General features: G+C 37.0%; 2 protein-coding genes across 2 annotated transcripts; both read left to right on the plus strand.

Annotated features, from left to right (window-relative positions):
- The first annotated feature begins 2482 nt into the window (after positions 1 to 2482).
- Positions 2483 to 7830, plus strand: LOC118033144 (vacuolar histidine transporter YPQ3). Its single transcript, XM_035038011.2, has 14 exons — positions 2483 to 2753; positions 3793 to 4039; positions 4128 to 4170; positions 4460 to 4486; positions 4594 to 4686; positions 5217 to 5410; positions 5507 to 5678; positions 5772 to 5894; positions 6210 to 6338; positions 6627 to 6647; positions 6787 to 6845; positions 7016 to 7106; positions 7213 to 7318; positions 7429 to 7830. Exons 2-13 carry the CDS (start codon positions 3831 to 3833, stop codon positions 7291 to 7293), a joined length of 1242 nt encoding a protein of 413 aa, XP_034893902.1. The 5' UTR covers positions 2483 to 2753; positions 3793 to 3830; the 3' UTR covers positions 7294 to 7318; positions 7429 to 7830.
- Positions 7831 to 9450: 1620 nt separating this feature from the next.
- LOC118033145 (small ribosomal subunit biogenesis GTPase RsgA 1, mitochondrial-like) lies at positions 9451 to 22730 on the plus strand. Its single transcript, XM_035038013.2, is given in 6 exon segments — positions 9451 to 10244; positions 10698 to 10913; positions 11004 to 11198; positions 21821 to 22014; positions 22348 to 22479; positions 22481 to 22730. Coding segments are annotated over 6 exon segments (1458 nt in total). The 5' UTR covers positions 9451 to 9572; the 3' UTR covers positions 22530 to 22730.
- The last annotated feature ends 348 nt before the right edge of the window (positions 22731 to 23078 follow it).

A 23078-nucleotide genomic window follows, 5' to 3' on the forward strand; every position in this document is an offset into this window, starting at 1 on the left:
TCCATCGGTGATTAAAGTTTTCAACGGAAAGGTGTTTTCTCGCCGATAAAATATTATGTTGGGGTTTTTCAATTTTCTAGTGGTGGCAATAATCTCTCTTTCTCTTGCTATATTACTTCTACTAACTTACAGCCAACAAAATATAACAAAAAATGAATATTTTCTAATCAAGATTTTCATTCCAGTTCAAGCTCCACTCTCAAAGTAACAAAACACAGTAAAGCAACTAACAAGGCAAGTGAATAGCAAATCCCCGAAGCAATTGTCAAAAACAAACAAAACCCCAGAAAAGTTGACCTAATAAACACTTAATGAACTAACAAAACAAAGCATGCCATTTCTATGTCCTCGAATTGAGCTAAGTCTAGATCCTTGTTTGAGTTCTTTCCCACCTATAAAATCAAAAACACTTGGTAATGTTCACTGAGAAGAAATCACGTAGCAAAAAAAGATGACCCTTTTGCTTAAAAAAAAATCATCAAACAATAAAATTTGTTTGCTAACTCTTCAGTGATCTGAGACTTACCAGTGGTTCAGTTGAGCCACATACTTCAAGAGAAGAAGACAAGCAAGCCATTTCGGTGTTTTAACTGCTTTCTTGCGAGCTGCAAATGATAATAAACAGCTTTGGGTAAAGCCATTAAATTATACATGTGCAGGAAGTGCAATGCTGTGACTTTGTTACCAGCCTTTTCTGCCATCTGTGTGCTAATTGCCAAGAGTACAGGGAGATTCGTAAAAGGTCTGGAGAATCATAATCATTAATCCCCCTGATCTTACACCGGCAGTGGTCACAGCTCCACTGCTCCAGACAATGGAGTCAGGTAATACAGAGTAATGCTGCGGCAGTGCTGCTGCTACAACATTCCTACCAGGATCACCATGCATCTACCTTGTTTCACCCTAGATCTGGCATTTTGTTCGCCAGATTATGCCGCTTAAGTCAACTTGTGTTGCTTTTAGAAGCATGTTGTCTTCAGATTGTGTCGCTAGACTGATGGAGTTTTCTTCCATGGTCATTGTCAACCATTCCTTGTTTTCGGCAGTTGAACTTAAGAGTTACGGTAAAAGAACAGGAAATTTGCTAATTATCACTGTTTTGAAAGGATCGTGTGTTTTTGATAATTAATAAACCCAACTCACCCGGCGAGTTGATTCGCCCGATGAGTCATTTCGTGGGGCTAGTTCGAGTTGAGATTTTTGAACAGGAAGCAATGATTGAGGAGCATATCCAGCCTTTTCTACTTTCTCACGCGGCGCCATGACAGCGGCAGTGCTCGATCTGTTTGTCAGATTATCATCAACCGCATCCACTGACGCAAGTTTCCATAAAAGCACGCCAAACAATCTTATAGGTAAAAGTGCTTTTCAAAGAAATTATCTTACTCTTTCCTTTCTTCGAAAAGAAGGCATTCTGACATAATTCTTGTTTCCTGATTTGTTAAGCAAAACATTGCATTTAAGGCAGCAAGTGTAGAGAGCTGTGACCATAGTTTTGAAATTTAACCTGGTTTAGTGGATTGATATAGGATTCGGTTAATTTAAGATTAAAACTGGAACAAGTTAAAAAATAATAAAGAAAAAAAAAATTTGGTGTGACCTGGCGGGTTAACCCGGTCAAGACCTGGCTGCAAATCTATTGACTTTTATTTTTTTGTTTTTTTATTAAAATAACATCGTTTTGATTTTTTTAAAAAAAATTAACCCGATCAATCCGGTCAAGATCTAGAATCCGGGTCTTGAACCGGGCTGGTTCTTAAAACTATGGTTCTTGAAACTATGGTTGCGTATGAATAGTTTTTTTTTTAATTGATAAAGTGGCTAGATGATCATAGCCTTTACTGTCACTGACCATGACTGAAAATGGCCCCCTATTGACCGCTTCCAGGCCCCCTCATGTCGAAGGCTCCTCCAATGCCTTTGCATGCATGGGAGCAGCTGCGCGAGGCCGGGGCACCACCAACTTGCTCTTTTTCCCATAATATAATTGAGATCCGATCGATCAATTCTAATTAATAATTAATTTTTTTATTTAAATAATTTATTTTATTAAAAAAACAAAATGATTTATTGACTCGTCAATCTACTACTCAACTTTAAACCGTATATAAGTATCAACCCTAGCTATAAATTTGTTATGTTTACATGGTGAGATAAGGTTTCACATGCTAGGTTAAAAAAGAATTATTACATTAAAAAAACATTAATAATAAATTATGAAAACTTGTAGCATTGTTCTAATAGTTTTCTACATTTAAATTTTTCTAAAATCAAGTAATGTTATTAAAAATAAAAAGATACAAAAATAAACATGAATCATTAGATAATAGTGGCTGAACATCCAATTTCCCATTAAGAAAAAAAATTGGGAAGGGAATTAAGTATTATCCTCTAAACTCTATATAAAATTCAGGGTCAGCAAAGGATTAATAATTTAAATACAAAAAAAAAGAAAAAAAAGATTATTACCCCAAAGGAAAATAGAAGTAGTAGCCAGGTAAGCACTAAGCAGCCACTCCAACAACATCGGCCATAGAAATCCTAAAAGACCTCTTCTTTTTCTTCTCATACGCAAGCATAACACTACACGTCTACCCTCTGCTGCTGCTGCTGCTGCTCCTCCTCCTCCTCCTGCTCCCTTTCGGTTTTCTCGAAACCTCCTCCCTCCCTCTCCCCTCATTCACCACGCCTCACCCAATCAACAATTCCTGAACCTATTTCTGGTGTTGCATCTGTAGCTGTGACAGGTGACGGTAAGTTTATTAATTTTTTATTTCATGATTAAATAATATTTTCAGATCTTATATTTTAAAAAATACTAAAAGATAGTCCAGGATTCTGTTTTCTTAGATCATGGAAATTATTTGATATTTTATATAATTAAATGCTTTTTTGTTTTTTTGTTCAAGACTGAACAATGCGTGTAGTTTTCCTTGTCTTTGGATGCACCTTACTATTATCAAGATTATATTTTTTTATCATAGTGTTGGAAAAATATTTAGTTAATAAAAAAGTATTATGATGTAGCTGAAATTATGTTTTTTTATAATCATCAAATTAAAAATATTACACAGTTTTACATTAGTTCAATTTAAGCTTCTGTTAACCTACTTTTTCAAGCCCAGGACAGCTACAACACTTAAACACTGTTTCATAGATAGTTTCAAATTAATAATTTTTTAGTATTTTAATATAATAAAATAAAAAATATTTTAAAAAACGATTTCCGCTGCGGTTTTTATCTCTTTGTGTCACGTGATGCTTGTTTTTGGAATGACATGGGCTCTTTGACATTTTCTTTCATGCATCCTTTTTTTTTTTTTCCATGTTTCTGAGTCCTAATGGCTGTGACATGGTATTGGAACCGAACCTTCCCTTTCTTTAACAACCCTGAAGAGTCTGTAAAATGTTTCAACCATCTGGGATTTTCTCTCTCTCAATGAATTGATTTCTGTTTTGTTTTGAAAAGTATTGATTTTTAGAAAGAATGTTTAATTAAATTAGAATTAGTTAATTATAGAACAATGTGGAGTGGTATTATTCGACAATGGTTAAGTTATGACGGTAGGTATAGAGCTCAGGTTTCTATTTTGATTTGTCTCATTATGTTCTTGATTCGAGACAAGCATTTTGATTAGAATATGATTTTGTTTTCTTTTTCATATAAATTATTCTTAAGAAAATAGTACAATTTGATCTTCTTTCTATAAATATACCATTCAAATCTGTCAATAAATTGGGTTCTGATATTTCTCTTCATTGCTCTCTCTCTCTCTCTCTGGTTTCTTGTAGCTTGAGAGGGACCAATAGTGGAACCTTTCAAAAGCACCATGCCAACGTGCCCCCAGTATTGTTCACAATGGGCTAGAATTTACTTGAAGTATTGTCTCTGCAGTATGAAAGATGGGATTTCTTTAACTTTAGGTGTGATAAGTGTTTTGAGTTGGGGAGTTGCTGAGATACCTCAAATCATCACAAACTATAAAAAGAAATCCACTGAAGGACTTTCCCTTGCTTTCTTGTTGACATGGATAATAGGGTGAGATATATCTATTCTCTTGCTAGATTCTTGTTTTTTTTTTTTTACTTTTAGATGATATGTTAATTTGTAATGCTTTGATTTTTAGGGATCTTTTCAATGTTTTTGGCTGTATGTTGGAACCAGCTACTGTAAGTGGTCTTTTTTTCTTCTTTTTTAATCTCTAGTACTGCTAATTGCTAGTCTTGATTATCCATTTTCCTTTCTGGAATTTCGAATAACCTGTTATTATGTCATTTACTCCCATGAAAAGATGATGTTCTGAATGATTGTACATGCAGTTCTTATTTGAATTTCTAGGATTTATTAGTTTGTGAAATCATGAGGTTTAAGTCTGCACAAAGCTACAATGGTTATATCATAACTGTTCACTTTGAATTCATTGATGGTTTAACTGAAGTTTTGTGCTTGATTTTGCAGCTTCCAACCCAATACTACATGGCAGTGGTAAGGATATCTGCTAAAGACCAAAGCTTTCTTAAATGGCCAACTTGCCTTTTGATTTAGTTTCTTGTCCTTGAAGGATTCGTTTACATGGCTTTGTTGTTATGCAGTTGTATACAATTACTACCTCAGTTCTGACAGCACAAACTATTTACTACGGTCACATCTATCATCGACTGAAACGTAACAGACAATGCATCAAGGTTAGAATCTCTATCTACATGTATTCTCTTCTTAAAATGAAACAGCAATTTTCATCTATTAAGGACGTATTTTATTGAGTGTAAGATCAAATTTCTTGGACAGAGTCAAAAGGAAACCAACTGTCATGAAGGTGGGTTTGGGAGGCAGAAAATTGTGTTAACTATTGTGAGAAACTGGCCTCGAGTGAAAGATTGGATTTTTTGAGTTTGTGCTGCATTTTATTCTATAATTTACGAATGCCAGGTCTAGTTTAATAAAGAAATTCTTTGAAACATAAATTTGGCTGTCCTATTGGAACGTTTTCTTTAACCATGTGTTCTTCATAAATCAGATGTACATTAAGTTGGTTTTCTTAAATATAAATGGAAATACATGTCAAATAGATTTGATGACAGACACGCTGTTTATTGACTCTGCAAGTAGCTTATAAAGCTTTGCACTTGTGTTTCTAATACGCTGTTCAGGTTCTTGTTTAGTATTTGCAGATGTAATGCACTGCTAAGTGCTAATGCTTTTCACTGTGATCCAGGCCACCGTCTCTAGTCAGACTGAAGAGGATGGAAGAATTAGACAAGGAAGTAGTGATGCTGGAGCACAAGTCAACAATGCTGGTAAACAGAGAAATGAAACTGCCTCTCCTGATGGCACAAATGGTTCGAGTTCACCGATTCCTTTTCCAACACTTTTTCAAAAAAGTTCCCCTGGAAGAGAGCTATACTACATGTAAACTTCTATTCTTGAATCTGTTGCTATGCCTTAGATTTATGAATCAGAACCTCAATACAATATGGTTCTGTCTCAAATGTAATTTTCTTTCAGGTCAGCAAGATCTCTTTCAAGCAGCCATACTCCCGCAGTAGGATCCTTTTTAGCACAAAGAATGGCTTCTCCATCATTTTCGATGAGGAATTCAATTGAAGAGCCATTGCTTGGTGGAGATGCAACCACACAATCTGCACCGGATTTGAACACCAAAACCATGCTATGTGTGGTTAGTATATATACCAATCTTGCAGTAATGTTTACTGAAAAACTCTACACAAAATTACTTTCTATGATAATCACGGACTATTCTTTATTTCAGGTGTCTGTAGTCACACTCTTAGGAACACTTAATCTTCATCAATCAGCAAACAACAGGCTTGCCGGAGCCTTTGAAAATAAACATCAAGGATTTGTGATTCAAGTAGGACGGAAGATCTTGCAGGTATATTCCAAATTAAATTTTAGCTTCATTTAAGTAATACTGGTGGATTAAATTGTCAATCTTTGTGGAGAAAAGATGATTTCATGTCTCTCTGTTACTGGTCTCCCCAATGTAATATCCCCCTTTTCCTGCTCTTTCTTTTGCTGAGCTAGTCATTCAGCTAGATGCTTGTAGTGCATCAGAGATGATTCACCAAATGTAGGATGGCTTGAGAGATGGAGGATAGTCTCTTTTGATATCTTCTTATCTTGTTTTTCTAAAAGAAATGTTCTTTATAGTCTCTTTTATCTTCTTATCTTGTTTTTCGGACTTCAGGCAAGTAGCAGAATGTCACATGAAAATTATAGTGATGGAAGTGGAAGTGGAAGTGGAATTGGAACGTTCCTTGGTTGGTCGATGGCAGCTATTTACATGGGTGGACGGCTTCCTCAAATTTTCCTAAATGTGAGATGATCTTCCCAACAAAATATACCAGTATTATCAGTATTCAGTGTTCTTTTTTTTTACTACCCAATGCCAGAAGCTCATTATCATTTAACAGGAAATAGTAGATAAAATATGTTAGAAATGGTTGAACTATGACATCGCTCCCCCACCTTTTTATTTTCCTGGCATGTTTGCACTTTCTGTGGTGTATTTTTGCTTTCTCTAGATCAAATTTTAACGAGTAATAATGCTTGTCTTCTAAATGTCTACAACTGAATCATATTTCGTGGTTTATCAATTTTGCAGATCAAGAGGGGCAACGTTGAGGTAAAGCATATTGACTTTTGTAACATCAGTGTTCTTCAATAAATACTGATATACTTTCGACAGCATAATCATGCGGTCTATATATCTCTAACATGTTTCTCCAGCCCAAAATGTCAACTTATATTTCCATGCTATTCAGGGGCTGAATCCATTAATGTTCGTCTTCGCTCTGGTTGGGAATATCACATATGTAGCAAGGTGCATATAATTTCCCATCCTGCTACCATCTTTGATTTCAGTCTTGTTGATTCAAGTCATCTCTGAACTTTCATGCTGGCAATGTATGGTCTCACCAGTGAATTCTATAATATTTATCTAAATCTCTGCCTTTTCATTTTTGGGTTTGGCATTTATCACCTTTTCAATAGCATACTAGTCGATAGCGTGGCATGGTCAAAGATCAGAGCAAACCTGCCATGGCTGGTGGATGCAGGAGGTTGTGTGCTGCTTGACACTTGCGTATCCTTGTTAACTCAGTTGTTTTGTTTCCCTTCTTGACTGTCAACCTGGAGAAGACGAGTCCGATTGTCTTCTATTTTCTGTCGAACCTTAATGTCTTGACTAGATACTGCTTCAATTCGCCTACTTTCGCCACCGGAGACGCCAGTTACTGGAGAACAAACGACTAAACTGTAATTCAGCTTAGATGGTGACGACGCATGTTGACCGATGTATCTTGCTCTCCCCCTCCTGACATGATCTTTCATCATTTCAGTCCATGTTATTGATTCATAGCTCGGATAACTGTTACTGTGATGCTAATATTGTTGATCCGTTGCAGCTTTCATTGATCGGTTCAGACACTTCATGGATCCATGGCATCCGAACATTCATCATGGCTGCCCATCAAACTTGATCAGACATGAGCCTTGCTGCCAATGGCCATATCGTGATGATAGCAACTCTTCATTTGGATTTTGTTGAATGAGCCAAGTGATAGCGGTTTTGATAGTTATTTACCATCTGGGCTTCCATGGCAGATGACCGCCAATTCCATTTTTGTACTTCTCCTCCAATCTAGTCCATTCCTTTAAATGTATTTATGAGGCGGGACGTCTCAAAAAACACCAAATTTATTACGAGAATTTAAACGTTGCTACGTAGAAAAACTTGTTGGTACAATTTGAAAATGTTTTTGTGCATGAGATTTTTAAAGGATGATAAATGCATTAGATTTTTAAGCGATGATGAATTATTCTTAGAAATGAAGGCTTAGTTGCAAGCAAAATGTTTGTGATTTTAATCATCAATTTTACATTGATTATGATATCAGGTGTCACAACATTATAACATCATCATTGATACATTTTAAGCTTGATTAGGAATGTAATTATAGTTGTTTTTTAGAATATTTTTTATTTAAAAATATATTAAATAATATTTTTTATTTTTTAAAAATTATTTTTGATATTAACTCATTAAAATAATTAAAAAACATCAAAAAAAATATTAATCTAAAACAAAAAAAATATAAAAAAATTTAATTTTTTTTAAAAACACTTTTAAAATATAAAACAAATAGAATATTTGTCTAAAATTTTCATTTAATTGTTGTGTCAGGTCATGAGTTATTACATCTATTATATATATATTTTTTTAAGATTTCTTGTTATTGTTGACGACTCAATCCAAATCAATATTAAAATCAATTTAATTTAAAATTTAACTCATTTCAAGTTACAAGTTTTCCATTATAAATTTTTCTACCAAATAGATGTAAGTTGACATGTATCTTACGTTATTAGTTAAAATAAAGTAATGTTTATTTTATTTTAAGGTTTCTTGCAAAAATTTTCTAAACAATATTTCAATTATTAGATTATGGAAATCATTAGCAGGAAGAATATTCAGTAAAATTAACTTTGTTTTCAGTAAAACTTTCTCAATTTTCTGTAACTCTATACTTCTAATATAATCTAATAATTGAAATATTGTTTAATTACTTTACCACATTCTATCTACTTTAATCGGATTCTGTTTGATATTTTATTTTTGCAAATTAATCTAAATTATTTTTAACTTTTGACTCGTAAAAAAGTCATGTAAGATGCTTCGACATTAATAAATTTTAACTTAAATATTTTTCATAAAATTAAGTGAAAATATTGAGTTAACTTCTTTATTTTTTAAATTTTATCTTACTCAAACTCGAAAATAGTTGAGATTTAGTTATAGCTTAGTTAAAAAGAATATATATATATATATATATATATATATATATATATATATTATTCATCATATCTATTATACAGGTTGTCGATTTCAAAGGATGGCAAGAGTCAATCTTTTTATTTTTTTTCTTGAGAGTTTTCATAATTTAATCCTTTGATAGCGTGTTATTTCACATTTGATCTAGGTTTAGGTAAGGGTTAAAATAATAATGTTAATATTTTTTTAATAAAATTATTATTTAAACAGGGTGACTAGTTGATTCTTGGCATATTAGGACAAACAAACTACACCAATATTTTTCTATTAATATATATAATAATATATATTTTTTATCAAATACATTCATCAAGTTTTTAATTATCATTTCAAGTATTTTATTGCATGCAGAAAAAAATAGCGACGCTCGCTCTCTTTATAATATAGTCGTTGAATTTTAACACGGCCGCAGCGAAGCATAAGCCCCAAATCTGTATTTAAAATCAAATTCCTTGAGGGAACCACGTGTCTTAACTTCATCAGTCCTTGACTTCAAATCAAGGCACTACAATACAATTCCTTGATCTACCTGATAAAATCCTAACAGCTAGTCTGCTACCAGACTGTTCTTCACTCTTCAGTAAACTAATCATCGTGTTCATCAGTTTAATCAATCACCATTAACCCATAAACAACCTCCTAAACCTCCCCTATAAAACCCCAACATCCATAACAAGCTCCATTTCCCACCAAAATCACGTGTAACTAACTCCACCTATGCCAATCCCTTCCCTTTCCCTCCTCCGCCACCGCACTCCCACCTTCCTCCGCCACATAACCCCCTTCAGCCACCACGAAAACCACCACTCTCTCCTTATCACCTCATTCAAACACCAAAACCAGCCCAATCTCTCCAGAAAACCTCCACTGAACGACAACCTCCTCAAAGCCAAACAAATCCTAAATTCCAAAAAAGACTTCTCCACTCTCTCTCCGATCCTCTCCCCTAACCACACCCCTTCCGAGCTCTCCGATTCTCAAGCCATCGGCACCGTCGCCGCCTCCCAAGCGAACTTTATGCGCGTGATTGTCACCGCCGGACCTTCTAGAAGTAGAGAGATAGAAGATTCTAGTAAAAATGGAAGTGAATTGCTATGCGTGGTTCGGGCGGTGTTGAAGAAGATAAAACGGAGAGTTTTGGTGGGTGATAAGGTGATGGTTGGGTCAATTGACTGGGTAGATAGGAGAGGAATGATTGAGAATGTTTTTCAACGGAGTTCGGAGATTTTAGACCCTCCTGTAGCGAATGTAGATCATTTGTTGGTTCTGTTTTCGCTTGAGCAGCCGCGGTTGGATTCATTTGTGTTGACGAGGTTTTTGATTGAGGCTGAATCTACTGGGATTCCGATAACGCTCGCATTAAATAAAGTGGAACTTGTTGATCAAGAGGTTGGTTATTTTTATGGTTCGAATTTTATGTGATTTTTTCGGAATGTGGCTGATGTGGAGTTATTGATGATCTGTGGTTGGTTTAGTTGAATTGTGGGTTGTGGTGGTTTTGCTATTGGTGATCTGGTGATTTTGGGTTTGTTCGATAATTTGGTTGGCGTTGGGTTGTTAATGGTTTTTAAAGTTGGTGTTTGATTGAATTGTGGATAGGGAGTTTGGTTTGGTTTTTGTTGATGTTGTTGATCATGATGTGTAAGTATCTTGGAATGTGGTTGGTGCTGTGTTGTTAATGATCATTATGGTTGATGTAATTGCTTTTGTTGACGTGGAATCTGATTTTTGTGATTTATTTATGAAGATGGTCAATGGTGAATGTTTAGTTGTTAATGATTATTTAATGTTGTTTATTTTAATTGGGTGTGATGGGTTTTTTTTATTTTTGGATTTGTGCAGGTGTTGAGTGATTGGAACTCTAGGTTGAGAAGTTGGGGTTATGAGCCACTCTTTTGCAGCGTTGATTCGAAAATGGGGCTTGATACTTTGGCTTCTGTTTTGAGAGATCAAACGACAGTGATTTTGGGTCCAAGTGGAGTTGGGAAATCTAGCTTGATTAATGCTTTGAGGAATAAACCCAATTCGCATGATGAAGCAGATAATTGGTTTAATCCTGTAGGTTCGTTTGATCTTTAAGTAGAATTTGTGCATGTGTGAATTGTGCATGTGTTTGACGACTCTGTTTTGTTCATGTGGTTTTACTAGATAATGGGTAGCAAGTGGTTTGAAGATCAGCGTGTTGGGGAAGTTTCTACGAGAAATGGTAGAGGGAAGCACACTACACGTAATGTTTCTTTGCTTCCACTCGGTGGAGGAGGTTATCTCGCTGATACTCCTGGGTTTAGCCAGCCTAGTTTGTTGAAAGTAACAAAGCAGTCTCTTGCACAGTATTTTCCTGAGGTTTGAGTTGTTCGTTGCTGTTTGATTGTTTACATTAGATGTTTTGCTTGGTTTGTGTTTGTTGAATTGTTGCTGTGTTGACACCTGGTTTCTACGTTGATGTTTGTTGTAACCCATTTTTGGGTCCCCATGAAAAATAAAATAAATAGCCAAAAGAGTTTAGAAAAAATAACAGAAGGCAGAAACGCTCAGGAAACAGTCAGAAAATTGGTCAAGGAATTCAAAAATACAAGGATTAAATTTTTGACAGTATATTCTTGAAGGATGAAAGCCCTATTGAGAAGGAAAATTTGAATTTTGAGGAGAAAAGCCCGAATTTGGATTTTTATGGACTTAATTGGATTTTTATGGATTTAATTGGATTTTTATTTGAATTTATAGAAGATTTGATTCCAAGAAAAATTAATTTTTAAGTCAATTTGGGCTTTAATTTGAAGAAATTTAAGTTCTGGGGCCAAAATATATTTTTTAGGAATTTATTGGGTCAAATCAGGGGCTCAATTGCATAAATATTGAAGTTTAAGGGCCAATTAGGGATTTAATTAAGAAAATCCGAAACCAGGGACCAAATTGGAAGAGGCGCGTAAATTAGGGGCTGCAATTTTTCGGTTCAGGGGCTTAATTGAAGAAATTGAAAGTTTATTGATCAATTAGGGGCTCAATTGCATAAATCAGAGGCCAAGGACCAAAGTGAAAAAGGCGGCCAACAAGAGGGGCGGGGACCGAATTTGGGGGACTGATTTGAAGTTTAGCCATTTAAATGAAACGGCGCGTTTTACCCAAAACGACGCCGTTTCATAAAAAAAAAAAAAAAAAAAAAAAAAATCGAAAACGACGCCGTTTTGAAAGACACTATTCATCTTCCTCCTTCCCCCCGTTTTAACAGAACAGAAGACGAAAAAATTCGAAAATCTTCCCGCGCCTCTCTCTCTCCTCGCCCCCACCACCTTTAGCATTGGCCGACCAGCCGTTGCACCGCACTAACGATGGTCCCCCACGGTTCTGCCCCTATAAATAGGGAAGAAAACCGAAAAGAAAGAAAGAGGAGACCCCGAGAGGAATAGAGAGAGAGAGACCCGAAGGGAGGAGAGAGAGAGAAAACCGCCTGAACCGCCGTCCGTAAGCCAAGCTGCCACCGTCTCCGCAGCAGCACCGCCACCAAGCCGTCGTCTCCGCCGTGCCAGGTACGCTTCTCTCCCCCCTGCACATTTTTTTTCTTTTTGTTTCTTAAATTTCGTCTCCTGCATGCAGAGGCGTTCTGCATGCAGGGGACGAGGGGGGGAAATAATTCCCCCCCCCTGCGTTTTTTTAATTCCTCTGGGCCAGATGTTGTCTGGCCCAGAATTATGTGGACCGGGCCAGAGAGATCTGGCCCAGTCCGGCGGTCTGGGCCGGGTCCGGCCCATACCGAGGTTAATTATTTTTTGGGCCGAGTTCGGCCCAGTACTTTTGGACCGAGGTCGGCCCGGTACTTGTTGGGCCGAGGTCGGCCCAACGCTTGTGGGCTGGGTCCGGCCCAGTTTAGTTTGGGCCGGCCCAGCCCTTTTAATATATAAATATATTATAATTATATTATATTATTATTATTATTATTATTATTATTATTATTATTATTATTATTATATATGTGTATATATGTTATATATATAAAAAAATGTATTTATATATATAAAAAAATATTTCGAAAAAAAATAAAAATAAAAATATTGTTGATTTTTCTGCATATGTTTGTCAAAAATGTTTTAATTCTGGTTTGTATTTTTATACTGTAAAAGATACAAAACCAGTGTTATAAATACCCGGTTTTTCGTCAAAAACATCAAAGATTTTCAGAATAAAAAATGTTTTTTTGCTTTCAAAAAAATTCTAAAAAGTCCCTAAAAATGTTGTTGATTTTTCTGCATATTTTTTATCAAAATGGATTAATATTGGGTTGTATTTTTATACCGTAAGGATACAAGCTCAGTATTAAAATACCTGATTTTCGCCAAAGCATAAAAAAAATAATATTTTCCAAAATTGTTTTTGTTTTTAAAAATACGGCCTAGTCTCTCCAATATATACATATAAATATTATAACATCATATTTTTCATACAACAAAAGAAAATTTTCAAAACAATATATGTATTAACATGCATTTTGGCTTTAATAACCAGTTTATTCAAGCCATGAGAACTAGGCCAATATTTCAAAAATTCTAAAAAAAATCTTTTTGTCTTATTTTAATATTTGGGATTACGAATTTATACGTAAAACGTATTCCTAAGTATTATTAATAAAATTTTGGTATGGACGTTAGAACGGTTAGGATTTTTATCCGATAAGATAAGAGACCTTCTTACCGAGGAGGATTTTTCTTGAACCATAAACAGACCAACGACTAGAAGTATAATAACACCTTAGTTTTTATCAGATAATAAAACAATGCAGCTTACCTTAGGTAGGGCGTATTTGGGGTGCTAATACCTTCCCTTTACGCAACCAGTCTCCGTACCCGATCTCTGAGACCAGTTAGGTTCCTAGTGACCAAAATACTAGGTGGCGACTCCAAAAAAACCAAAAATAAAAAAAATTCGCCAGTCGAACCCGCAATTGAAAATGGGTAGATGATTTATTTTTTTGGGGTGCGACAGGATGGCGACTCCACTGGGGACCCTTGGACTAAGCTTGATTTGTTTGTTTGTTTGTGTTATGTGTTATTGGTTTTTGTTTTTTTTATTTTATTATTATTTATTATGATACTTTGTTTAAAAGCTTTAGCATATATCTTTACATTCTATCATACATGGCATAGTCATGCATCACTTTATTATTTTTATTATATTTTGGAGTGCACACACATGTAACTTTAAGTTTAAGTGGGGGACTAGCAGCTTGCCTTATGACTTGAGTCAAGGTTTAAGTTTGTGTAAACCCCAACTCTTTTGCTGAGTGTTTAGACTGATTGTGATTGGTACATGTACCATCCCACTATCTGCTAGACCTCCATATCGCCTTTACGAAGGCTGATCACTGGAAACAGCAAGAGACCCTCTTTTAGAGACCCATTAGTAAACCTACCCTATGTCTCACATAGAGAAATTAGAACCTATCCTTAGGGTGTATGTTCCAACAATCTTTTGCATCCAAACAAAATCTAAACCCCATTGCATTTTGAATTGCAGGACTTGTGAACGAAATGGCCATCATCACTAAATCATCACGAAATGGCATTTTTCAATCATGTATCCATCGCAATCATACATTTTTCTCACACATCTATGCATGCATCGCCAAAATCGTGAAACATAGGTCCCACATCCAGAGTCCACCAAACCCGATCCAGATCAAAGAATGGAAAACGAAGAAAGAGCTCACTTAGAGTCGCACTACCAGACCGAGTTCGAATCCGTGAAAAAATGAAGTTTCTCGACTGACCAATCTGCTTGAGCAACTTTTAAGAGCCAAAAAACGGGGAGGGAACGTCTACCCAACCACCTATAGGAGCACCATCAGTTCATGTTCCGGGGGCATCTCAAAACTTGGGGGCAGATTCAGTGACAGGGCAGCACTTTGCGCCTACCATTCCCATTCAGCCCCCTCAAGCTCACATCACTGTGGAAAGGCCTCCCGATAATAGGTCCACCAGATTTTATGAACGATGACAAGATATCAGCCTTGGAAGAAAGGTTAAGAGCAGTCGAGGGAAAATGACTGGTTTGACCCCATGCGAGCATCTGAAATATGCTTGGTACCAAACATCACGGTACCAAAAAAATTTAGGATACCAGAGTTTATAAAGTACACTGGGTTGGAATGCCCAAAACACTCACCTTCGATCTTATTGCAATAAGATGGCTGAGGTGATTCATGACGATCAGTTACTGATCTACTTTTTCCAAGATAGTCTATCGGGGTCGGCGCTAAGTTGGTACATGAGATTGGATAATGCCAAGATCAAGAAATGGAAGGATTTAGTTGAGGCTTTCCTTAAGCAATACAAGTTCAATTTGGAAATTGCTCCAGATCGAATGAGTCTTATATCAATGGAAAAGAGAAGCCAAGAATCAGTAAGGGCTTATGCGCAAAGGTGGAGGGACGAGGCCATACATGTGCAACCCCCTTTGATAGAAACGGAGATGGTGACTTTGTTCGCCAACACATTCAAGGCACCCTACTATGAGCATTTAATGGGTAGCTCATCTCAACATTTCTATGATGCTGTACGCATAGCGGAAAGAATAGAGCAGGGGATTAAAGTTGGACGCATAATTGAGCCATCGGAGACAAATGTTTTTTTTTGGAAGAAAATTGAAAGGTCCCGTTAACAACTTCGAAGGTGGGTCCAATGACAAGATAACGGATTCATATAACCCACAAATACCTACCTCCCATGTGGCCCACATAAACTTTAACAAACCTTTTTCCCCTAATCGAGCAAATGGCCAGTCAAACACCCAAACAACCACCAAAGACCAAACCCAAGATACATTTTCAGAACAACTACCGCCATTACCCATGCCTCTAAAGGACATATATGCCAAACTACTGAGCATTGGACAAATAGCTCCTATCCCCTACATTACCACTACAGCCACCATTCCCCATCTGGTATAAGCCTGATTTGACTTGCGAGTACCATGCTGGTATTTCCCGGGCATTGTCTTGAAACGTGCTATGGTTTCAAGAACAAGTTGTTGAAGCTCATCAAGATAGGATGGGTGTCATTTGAAGACGCACCCAATATCAGTTCAAAATCCATTGCCTGGTCATGACAAAAAGTGATAGGGGATAAAGGTTTGGAAAACCTTGGTCAAGAGTCGTCAATAATGAAGAAGGCGAGATCGAAGGAGAAGACAAGGAAACGCAAGTGGGGAAGGAAGATGAAGCATTGCCTCGGTTGACTTTCCACACACTAGAAGAAGTTTCAGAACGGGTTGATCCAAGAACTTCTCGTAGTTTTCAAAATGTAAAACAACTTTATTTGCCTTAGCATGCTTTTGTCTTTGCTTTTTATTTTCTCTAGTGAGCATTCAGAGCTCAGAGCTTATTTTGTCAGCCAGTTTTTGTGTTTGTCTTTGAGCCTACCTTTTCTTTAAATAAATGATGAGATTATGCACTTTTGGAACAAGTTGAGTGGTTACAAATAAAGTATCATAAAATGGTTTAATATGAAATTTAAGAAAAGCTACCCTTGAAATACAACCTCACCTCTGGATAACATAATGAATTGATACATCACCTGTAAATTTTCTTTCAAGACAAAAATAGAGTTTATCAATCCTAAACAATGTGCATTTTTGAAAAAAAACACATCATTATTGTCCTTTCACTCTCTAAAGAGTTTTTTTGTTGGTGGTTTTGTTTTGAGTCGAAATGAATTTCTTCTCTATATAAAAACCCAGACTAGGATCGCACCCCTACACTGGGGCAAGACGAGATGTTTTATGAAAAGTTTTACGAAAGCCTACGATTTGAAAACCAAGCTAAAACATTTGACAAAAGCATGACAGAGAGGCAAATACAAGTCATACATTTTGAGAAAAGAACTACTTGAAGAAAGTCAAAGACTTCTTCTCCAAGAATATGATAGGCAACACGAGAGATAAGTCCAGCATACGACTTCAAAAGCAAGTTCATGTTAAGAGGGAGTCTCATGAACTAGAAGAAGAGGCTGGGACCTATGTTTCAAAACCAGGTATGAATGCATGCATTGCATCTAATCATAAATCATTGCATATATGTTTTTTGGATCGTTACAGGAGGAGATCGTAGCGCATTCCAACAAGATTATGGACGAAGAAAGAATCATTGAGTTGATTCTAGAACAACAAGAAGAGAAGATAATGGTTTTCAAACCCTGCCAGCAGGAAGAACGACATGGACAGCATTCGGTAAAAAGGAATCACCAAATGGGATTCCAAGTTGTTGAGATCGACAGAAGGGATCTCGTATTTCGATGAAGGTCGCCAGAAGGGACCTCATATTTCAGCTTTGAATAAAAGGAATCGCCAGATGGGATTCCAAGTTGTTTGAGATCGCCAGAAGGGGTCTCGTTTTCGATATTCATCAATGGAGGTCGCCAGAAGGGACCTCAAAATTTCAGCTTTGGTATAAAAGGAATCGCCAGATGGGATTCCAAGTTGTTTGGCTAAAGGAGATCGCTAGAAGAGATCTCATATTTCGATGAAGGTCGCCAGAAGAGACCTCATATTTCAGCTTTGAAATAAAAAGGAATCGCTAGATGGGGATTCCAAGTTGTTTGAGATCGCCAGAAGGGGTCTCGTTTTCGATATTCATCAATGGAGGTCGCCAGAAGGGACCTCAAATTTCAGCTTTGGTATAAAAGGAATCGCCAGATAGGATTCCAAGTTGTTTGGCTAAAGGAGATCGCCAGAAGGGATCTCATATTTCGATGGAGGTCGTCAGAAGGGACCTAATATTTCAGCTTTGAATAAAAGGAATCGCCAGATGGGATTCCAAGTTATTTGAGATCGCCAGAAGGGATCTCGTACTTCGACATTCATCAAGGAAGGTCGCTAGAAGGGACCTCATATTGAAACCATTTCTTAGAAAAGCATGGAGTTTACAGAATTCTTCCCCTTGGGTTCGTCACCCATACAATGAGACCATCATTTTTCTCGGGTTCGTCACCCATACAATGAGACCATCACTTTTCTTGGGTTCGTCACCCATACAATGAGACCATCATTTTTCTGGGGTTCGTCACCCATACAATGAGACCATCATTTTTTCTCGGGTTCGTCACCCATACAATGAGACCATCACTTTTCTTGGGTTCGTCACCCATACAATGAGACCATCATTTTTCTTGGGTTCGTCACCCATACAATGAGACCATCATTTTTCTCGGGTTCGTCACCCATACAATGAGACCATCACTTTTCTTGGGTTCGTCACCCATACAATGAGACCATCATTTTTTCTGGGGTTCGTCACCCATACAATGAGACCATCATTTTTTCTCGGGTTCGTCACCCATACAATGAGACCATCACTTTTCTGGGGTTCGTCACCCATACAATGAGACCATCATTTTTTCTCGGGGTTCGTCACCCATACAATGAGACCATCATTTTTCTCGGGTTCGTCACCCATACAATGAGACCATCACTTTTCTCGGGTTCGTCACCCATACAATGAGACCATCTTTTTTCTTGGGTAGGTCACCCATACAATGAGACCATCATTTTTCCTGGGTTCGTCACCCGTACAATGAGACCACTCTTCCTTTTTCTGGGTAGGTCACCCATCACAATGAGACCATATTTTCTGGGTAGGTCACCCATCACAATGAGACCATATTTTCTGGGTAGGTCACCCATCACAATGAGACCATACTTTTCTGGGTAGGTCACCCATAAGAATGAGACCATTCTCCATTTTTTTGTTTATCTGGGTAGGTCACCCATAAGAATGAGGCCATTCCTTCCCCTGGGTAGGTCACCCAAAGAATGAGACCACTCTTCCTTTTTCTGGGTAGGTCACCCATCACAATGAGACCACTCTTCCTTTTTCTGGGTAGGTCACCCATCACAATGAGACCACTCTTCCTTTTTCTGGGTAGGTCACCCATCACAATGAGACCATATTTTCTGGGTAGGTCACCCATAAGAATGAGACCATTCTCTATTTTTTTTTTTATCTGGGTAGGTCACCCATAATAATGAGGCCATCCTTTCCCCTGGGTAGGTCACCCAAAGAATGAGACCACTCTTTCTCTTTTCCACTCGGGCAGGTCACCCATCATAATGAGACCACACACACATTTTTGTATTGGTTATGAGTAAAGGAATCGCCGGATGGGATTCCTGGTTAAAGAAGATCACTAGATAGGATCTCGGATGGATTTTCATGTTGATCAAACTAAAATAAGAATTCAGAGGATCGCCGGATAAGGATCTCGAGATGACTAAGTTTCGATCATGGTTTTTTGGGGCTAAGGAGGATTGTTATAAAGGACAAAGTTTCAGATCAATCAAGCTTTGACCGGATCAGTTTCGGGAGTTCCGTTTCGGGTTTATCTTTATAACACTTACTGCGCAAAATCCATGCTCCGTAAGTATTATAAAGAGGGGGCATCTGTTGTAACCCATTTTTGGGTCCCCATGAAAAATAAAATAAATAGCCAAAAGAGTTTAGAAAAAATAACAGAAGGCAGAAACGCTCAGGAAACAGTCAGAAAATTGGTCAAGGAATTCAAAAATACAAGGATTAAATTTTTGACAGTATATTCTTGAAGGATGAAAGCCCTATTGAGAAGGAAAATTTGAATTTTGAGGAGAAAAGCCCGAATTTGGATTTTTATGGACTTAATTGGATTTTTATGGATTTAATTGGATTTTTATTTGAATTTATAGAAGATTTGATTCCAAGAAAAATTAATTTTTAAGTCAATTTGGGCTTTAATTTGAAGAAATTTAAGTTCTGGGGCCAAAATATATTTTTTAGGAATTTATTGGGTCAAATCAGGGGCTCAATTGCATAAATATTGAAGTTTAAGGGCCAATTAGGGATTTAATTAAGAAAATCCGAAACCAGGGACCAAATTGGAAGAGGCGCGTAAATTAGGGGCTGCAATTTTTCGGTTCAGGGGCTTAATTGAAGAAAATTGAAAGTTTATTGATCAATTAGGGGCTCAATTGCATAAATCAGAGGCCAAGGACCAAAGTGAAAAAGGCGGCCAACAAGAGGGGCGGGGACCGAATTTGGGGACTGATTTGAAGTTTAGCCATTTAAATGAAACGGCGCGTTTTACCCAAAACGACGCCGTTTCATAAAAAAAAAAAAAAAAAAAAAAAAATCGAAAACGACGCCGTTTTGAAAGACACTATTCATCTTCCTCCTTCCCCCGTTTTAACAGAACAGAAGACGAAAAAATTCGAAAATCTTCCCGCGCCTCTCTTCTCTCCTCGCCCCCACCACCTTTAGCATTGGCCGACCAGCCGTTGCACCGCACTAACGATGGTCCCCCACGGTTCTGCCCCTATAAATAGGGAAGAAAACCGAAAAGAAAGAAAGAGGAGACCCCGAGAGGAATAGAGAGAGAGAGACCCGAAGGGAGGAGAGAGAGAGAAAACCGCCTGAACCGCCGTCCGTAAGCCAAGCTGCCACCGTCTCCGCAGCAGCACCGCCACCAAGCCGTCGTCTCCGCCGTGCCAGGTACGCTTCTCTCCCCCCTGCACATTTTTTTTCTTTTTGTTTCTTAAATTTCGTCTCCTGCATGCAGAGGCGTTCTGCATGCAGGGGACGAGGGGGGGAAATAATTCCCCCCCCCTGCGTTTTTTTAATTCCTCTGGGCCAGATGTTGTCTGGCCCAGAATTATGTGGACCGGGCCAGAGAGATCTGGCCCAGTCCGGCGGTCTGGCCGGGGTCCGGCCCATACCGAGGTTAATTATTTTTTGGGCCGAGTTCGGCCCAGTACTTTTGGGCCGAGGTCGGCCCGGTACTTGTTGGGCCGAGGTCGGCCCAACGCTTGTGGGCTGGGTCCGGCCCAGTTTAGTTTGGGCCGGCCCCAGCCCTTTTAATATATAAATATATTATAATTATATTATATTATTATTATTATTATTATTATTATTATTATTATTATTATTATTATATATGTGTATATATGTTATATATATAAAAAATGTATTTATATATATAAAAAAATATTTCGAAAAAAAATAAAAATAAAAATATTGTTGATTTTTCTGCATATGTTTGTCAAAAATGTTTTAATTCTGGTTTGTATTTTTATACTGTAAAGATACAAAACCAGTGTTATAAATACCCGGTTTTCGTCAAAACATCAAAGATTTTTCAGAATAAAAAATGTTTTTGCTTTCAAAAAATTCTAAAAAGTCCCTAAAAATGTTGTTGATTTTTCTGCATATTTTTATCAAAATGGATTAATATTGGGTTGTATTTTTATACCGTAAGGATACAGCTCAGTATTAAAATACCTGATTTTCGCCAAAGCATAAAAAAAAAAATAATATTTTCCAAAAATTGTTTTTGTTTTTAAAATACGGCCTAGTCTCTCCAATATATACATATAAATATTATAACATCATATTTTCATACAACAAAGAAAATTTTCAAAACAATATATGTATTAACATGCATTTTGGCTTTAATAACCAGTTTATTCAAGCCATGAGAACTAGGCCAATATTTCAAAAATTCTAAAAAAAATCTTTTTGTCTTATTTTAATATTTGGGATTACGAATTTATACGTAAAACGTATTCCTAAGTATTATTAATAAAATTTTGGTATGGACGTTAGAACGGTTAGGATTTTTATCCGATAAGATAAGAGACCTTCTTACCGAGGAGGATTTTTCTTGAACCATAAACAGACCAACGACTAGAAGTATAATAACACCTTAGTTTTTATCAGATAATAAAACAATGCAGCTTACCTTAGGTAGGGCGTATTTGGGGTGCTAATACCTTCCCTTTACGCAACCAGTCTCCGTACCCGATCTCTGAGACCAGTTAGGTTCCTAGTGACCAAAATACTAGGTGGCGACTCCAAAAAAACCAAAAATAAAAAAAATTCGCCAGTCGAACCCGCAATTGAAAATGGGTAGATGATTTATTTTTTTGGGGTGCGACAATGTTGTTAATTACAGATAAGGACAGTGCTTAGTGTCAATGAACCGGCTAAATGCACATTCAAAGATTGCTTGCATGTTGGCGAACCTGGGTGCATAGTGAAAGGGGATTGGGAAAGGTATCCCTTGTATTTTCAGCTTCTTGATGAGATCAAAATCAGGGAGGAATTTCAGTTAAGGACATTTGGAACCAAAAGGGAGGATAACGTAAGGTACGTCTATTTCAGTAGTAAATGAGTATGGGGACCTTGCTTGTAATGATGCGTGTTCAGTTTACAAAGTGTTTTGAAAATACCGCTACAGTGAGTAGATGCTGTAACAAGCATCGTAAGAAGTTGGCAAATTTTTTTGTTACAATGAATGCCTACCAGTTGTTGATAACCTAATTACTAATAGCAAAAGAACCTTCTTCTATACTTCTGCCCCCTCTAGCTTGTTATCATTAATTCAGGCTTGATTTCCATTATTCTGGCTTGGTTTGCTGTCAGTGTAGCCTACTTTTGCCCATATTCTTGTTCAAGTTATCTGAATTCTGAGTATCGCAGGTACAAGACTGGAGACATGGGTGTCCAGCAAGAAGAACCACGCCTGGAGCCCAAGAAGCATAGAAGACAGTCTCGAAAAAGGACTAACCAATCAATACTTGATGAATTGAATGAACTGGCCAGTGACGAGGATTTTATTCGATGACCCTGTCTTGAGGGCACTCAAGAACGATAACTTTTAGGAAGTTTCAACTGGGGTCATAGCTACACTGTAAATAACTGGGGACCTTGCTATGCTGACTACATTTTACTTCACTCTGTATATAGGGTTTTCAAGGGTGTAAAAATATTATACTACTATAAAGAGGGTGTTTGGGAACGCGGTCCACGGTCCTATAAAATTCAATTTTTTTTTTTATTAAAATTTAATATGATTTATATGTTTTAGATCGTTTTGATGTGCTGATGTTAAAAATAATTTTAAAAAAATAAAAAAAATTATTAAGATGTATTTTAACATGAAAAATTATTTAAAAAGCAATCGTTATTAACTATCAAACACACACAAAAACAGCAATGCAGATATAATAAAGCAGTCGTGTGTGCCTGTGATTATTAGAATTCGAGAATCGTCCGCCAATAATTATACTGGATTCAAGTTTTTTATTGTATTTTCATCTCTATAAATGGGTGGTAGATGCTTTATGCTTTTTGCACGAAGACTATTATTAAATCATCAAATTTCTAGCTTAAATGGTGTTTTGTGCGGATCACGGCTGTCACCACCATAG

This window comes from Populus alba, chromosome 16, assembly GCF_005239225.2.
Source record: "Populus alba chromosome 16, ASM523922v2, whole genome shotgun sequence".
Lineage (NCBI taxonomy): Eukaryota > Viridiplantae > Streptophyta > Magnoliopsida > Malpighiales > Salicaceae > Populus > Populus alba.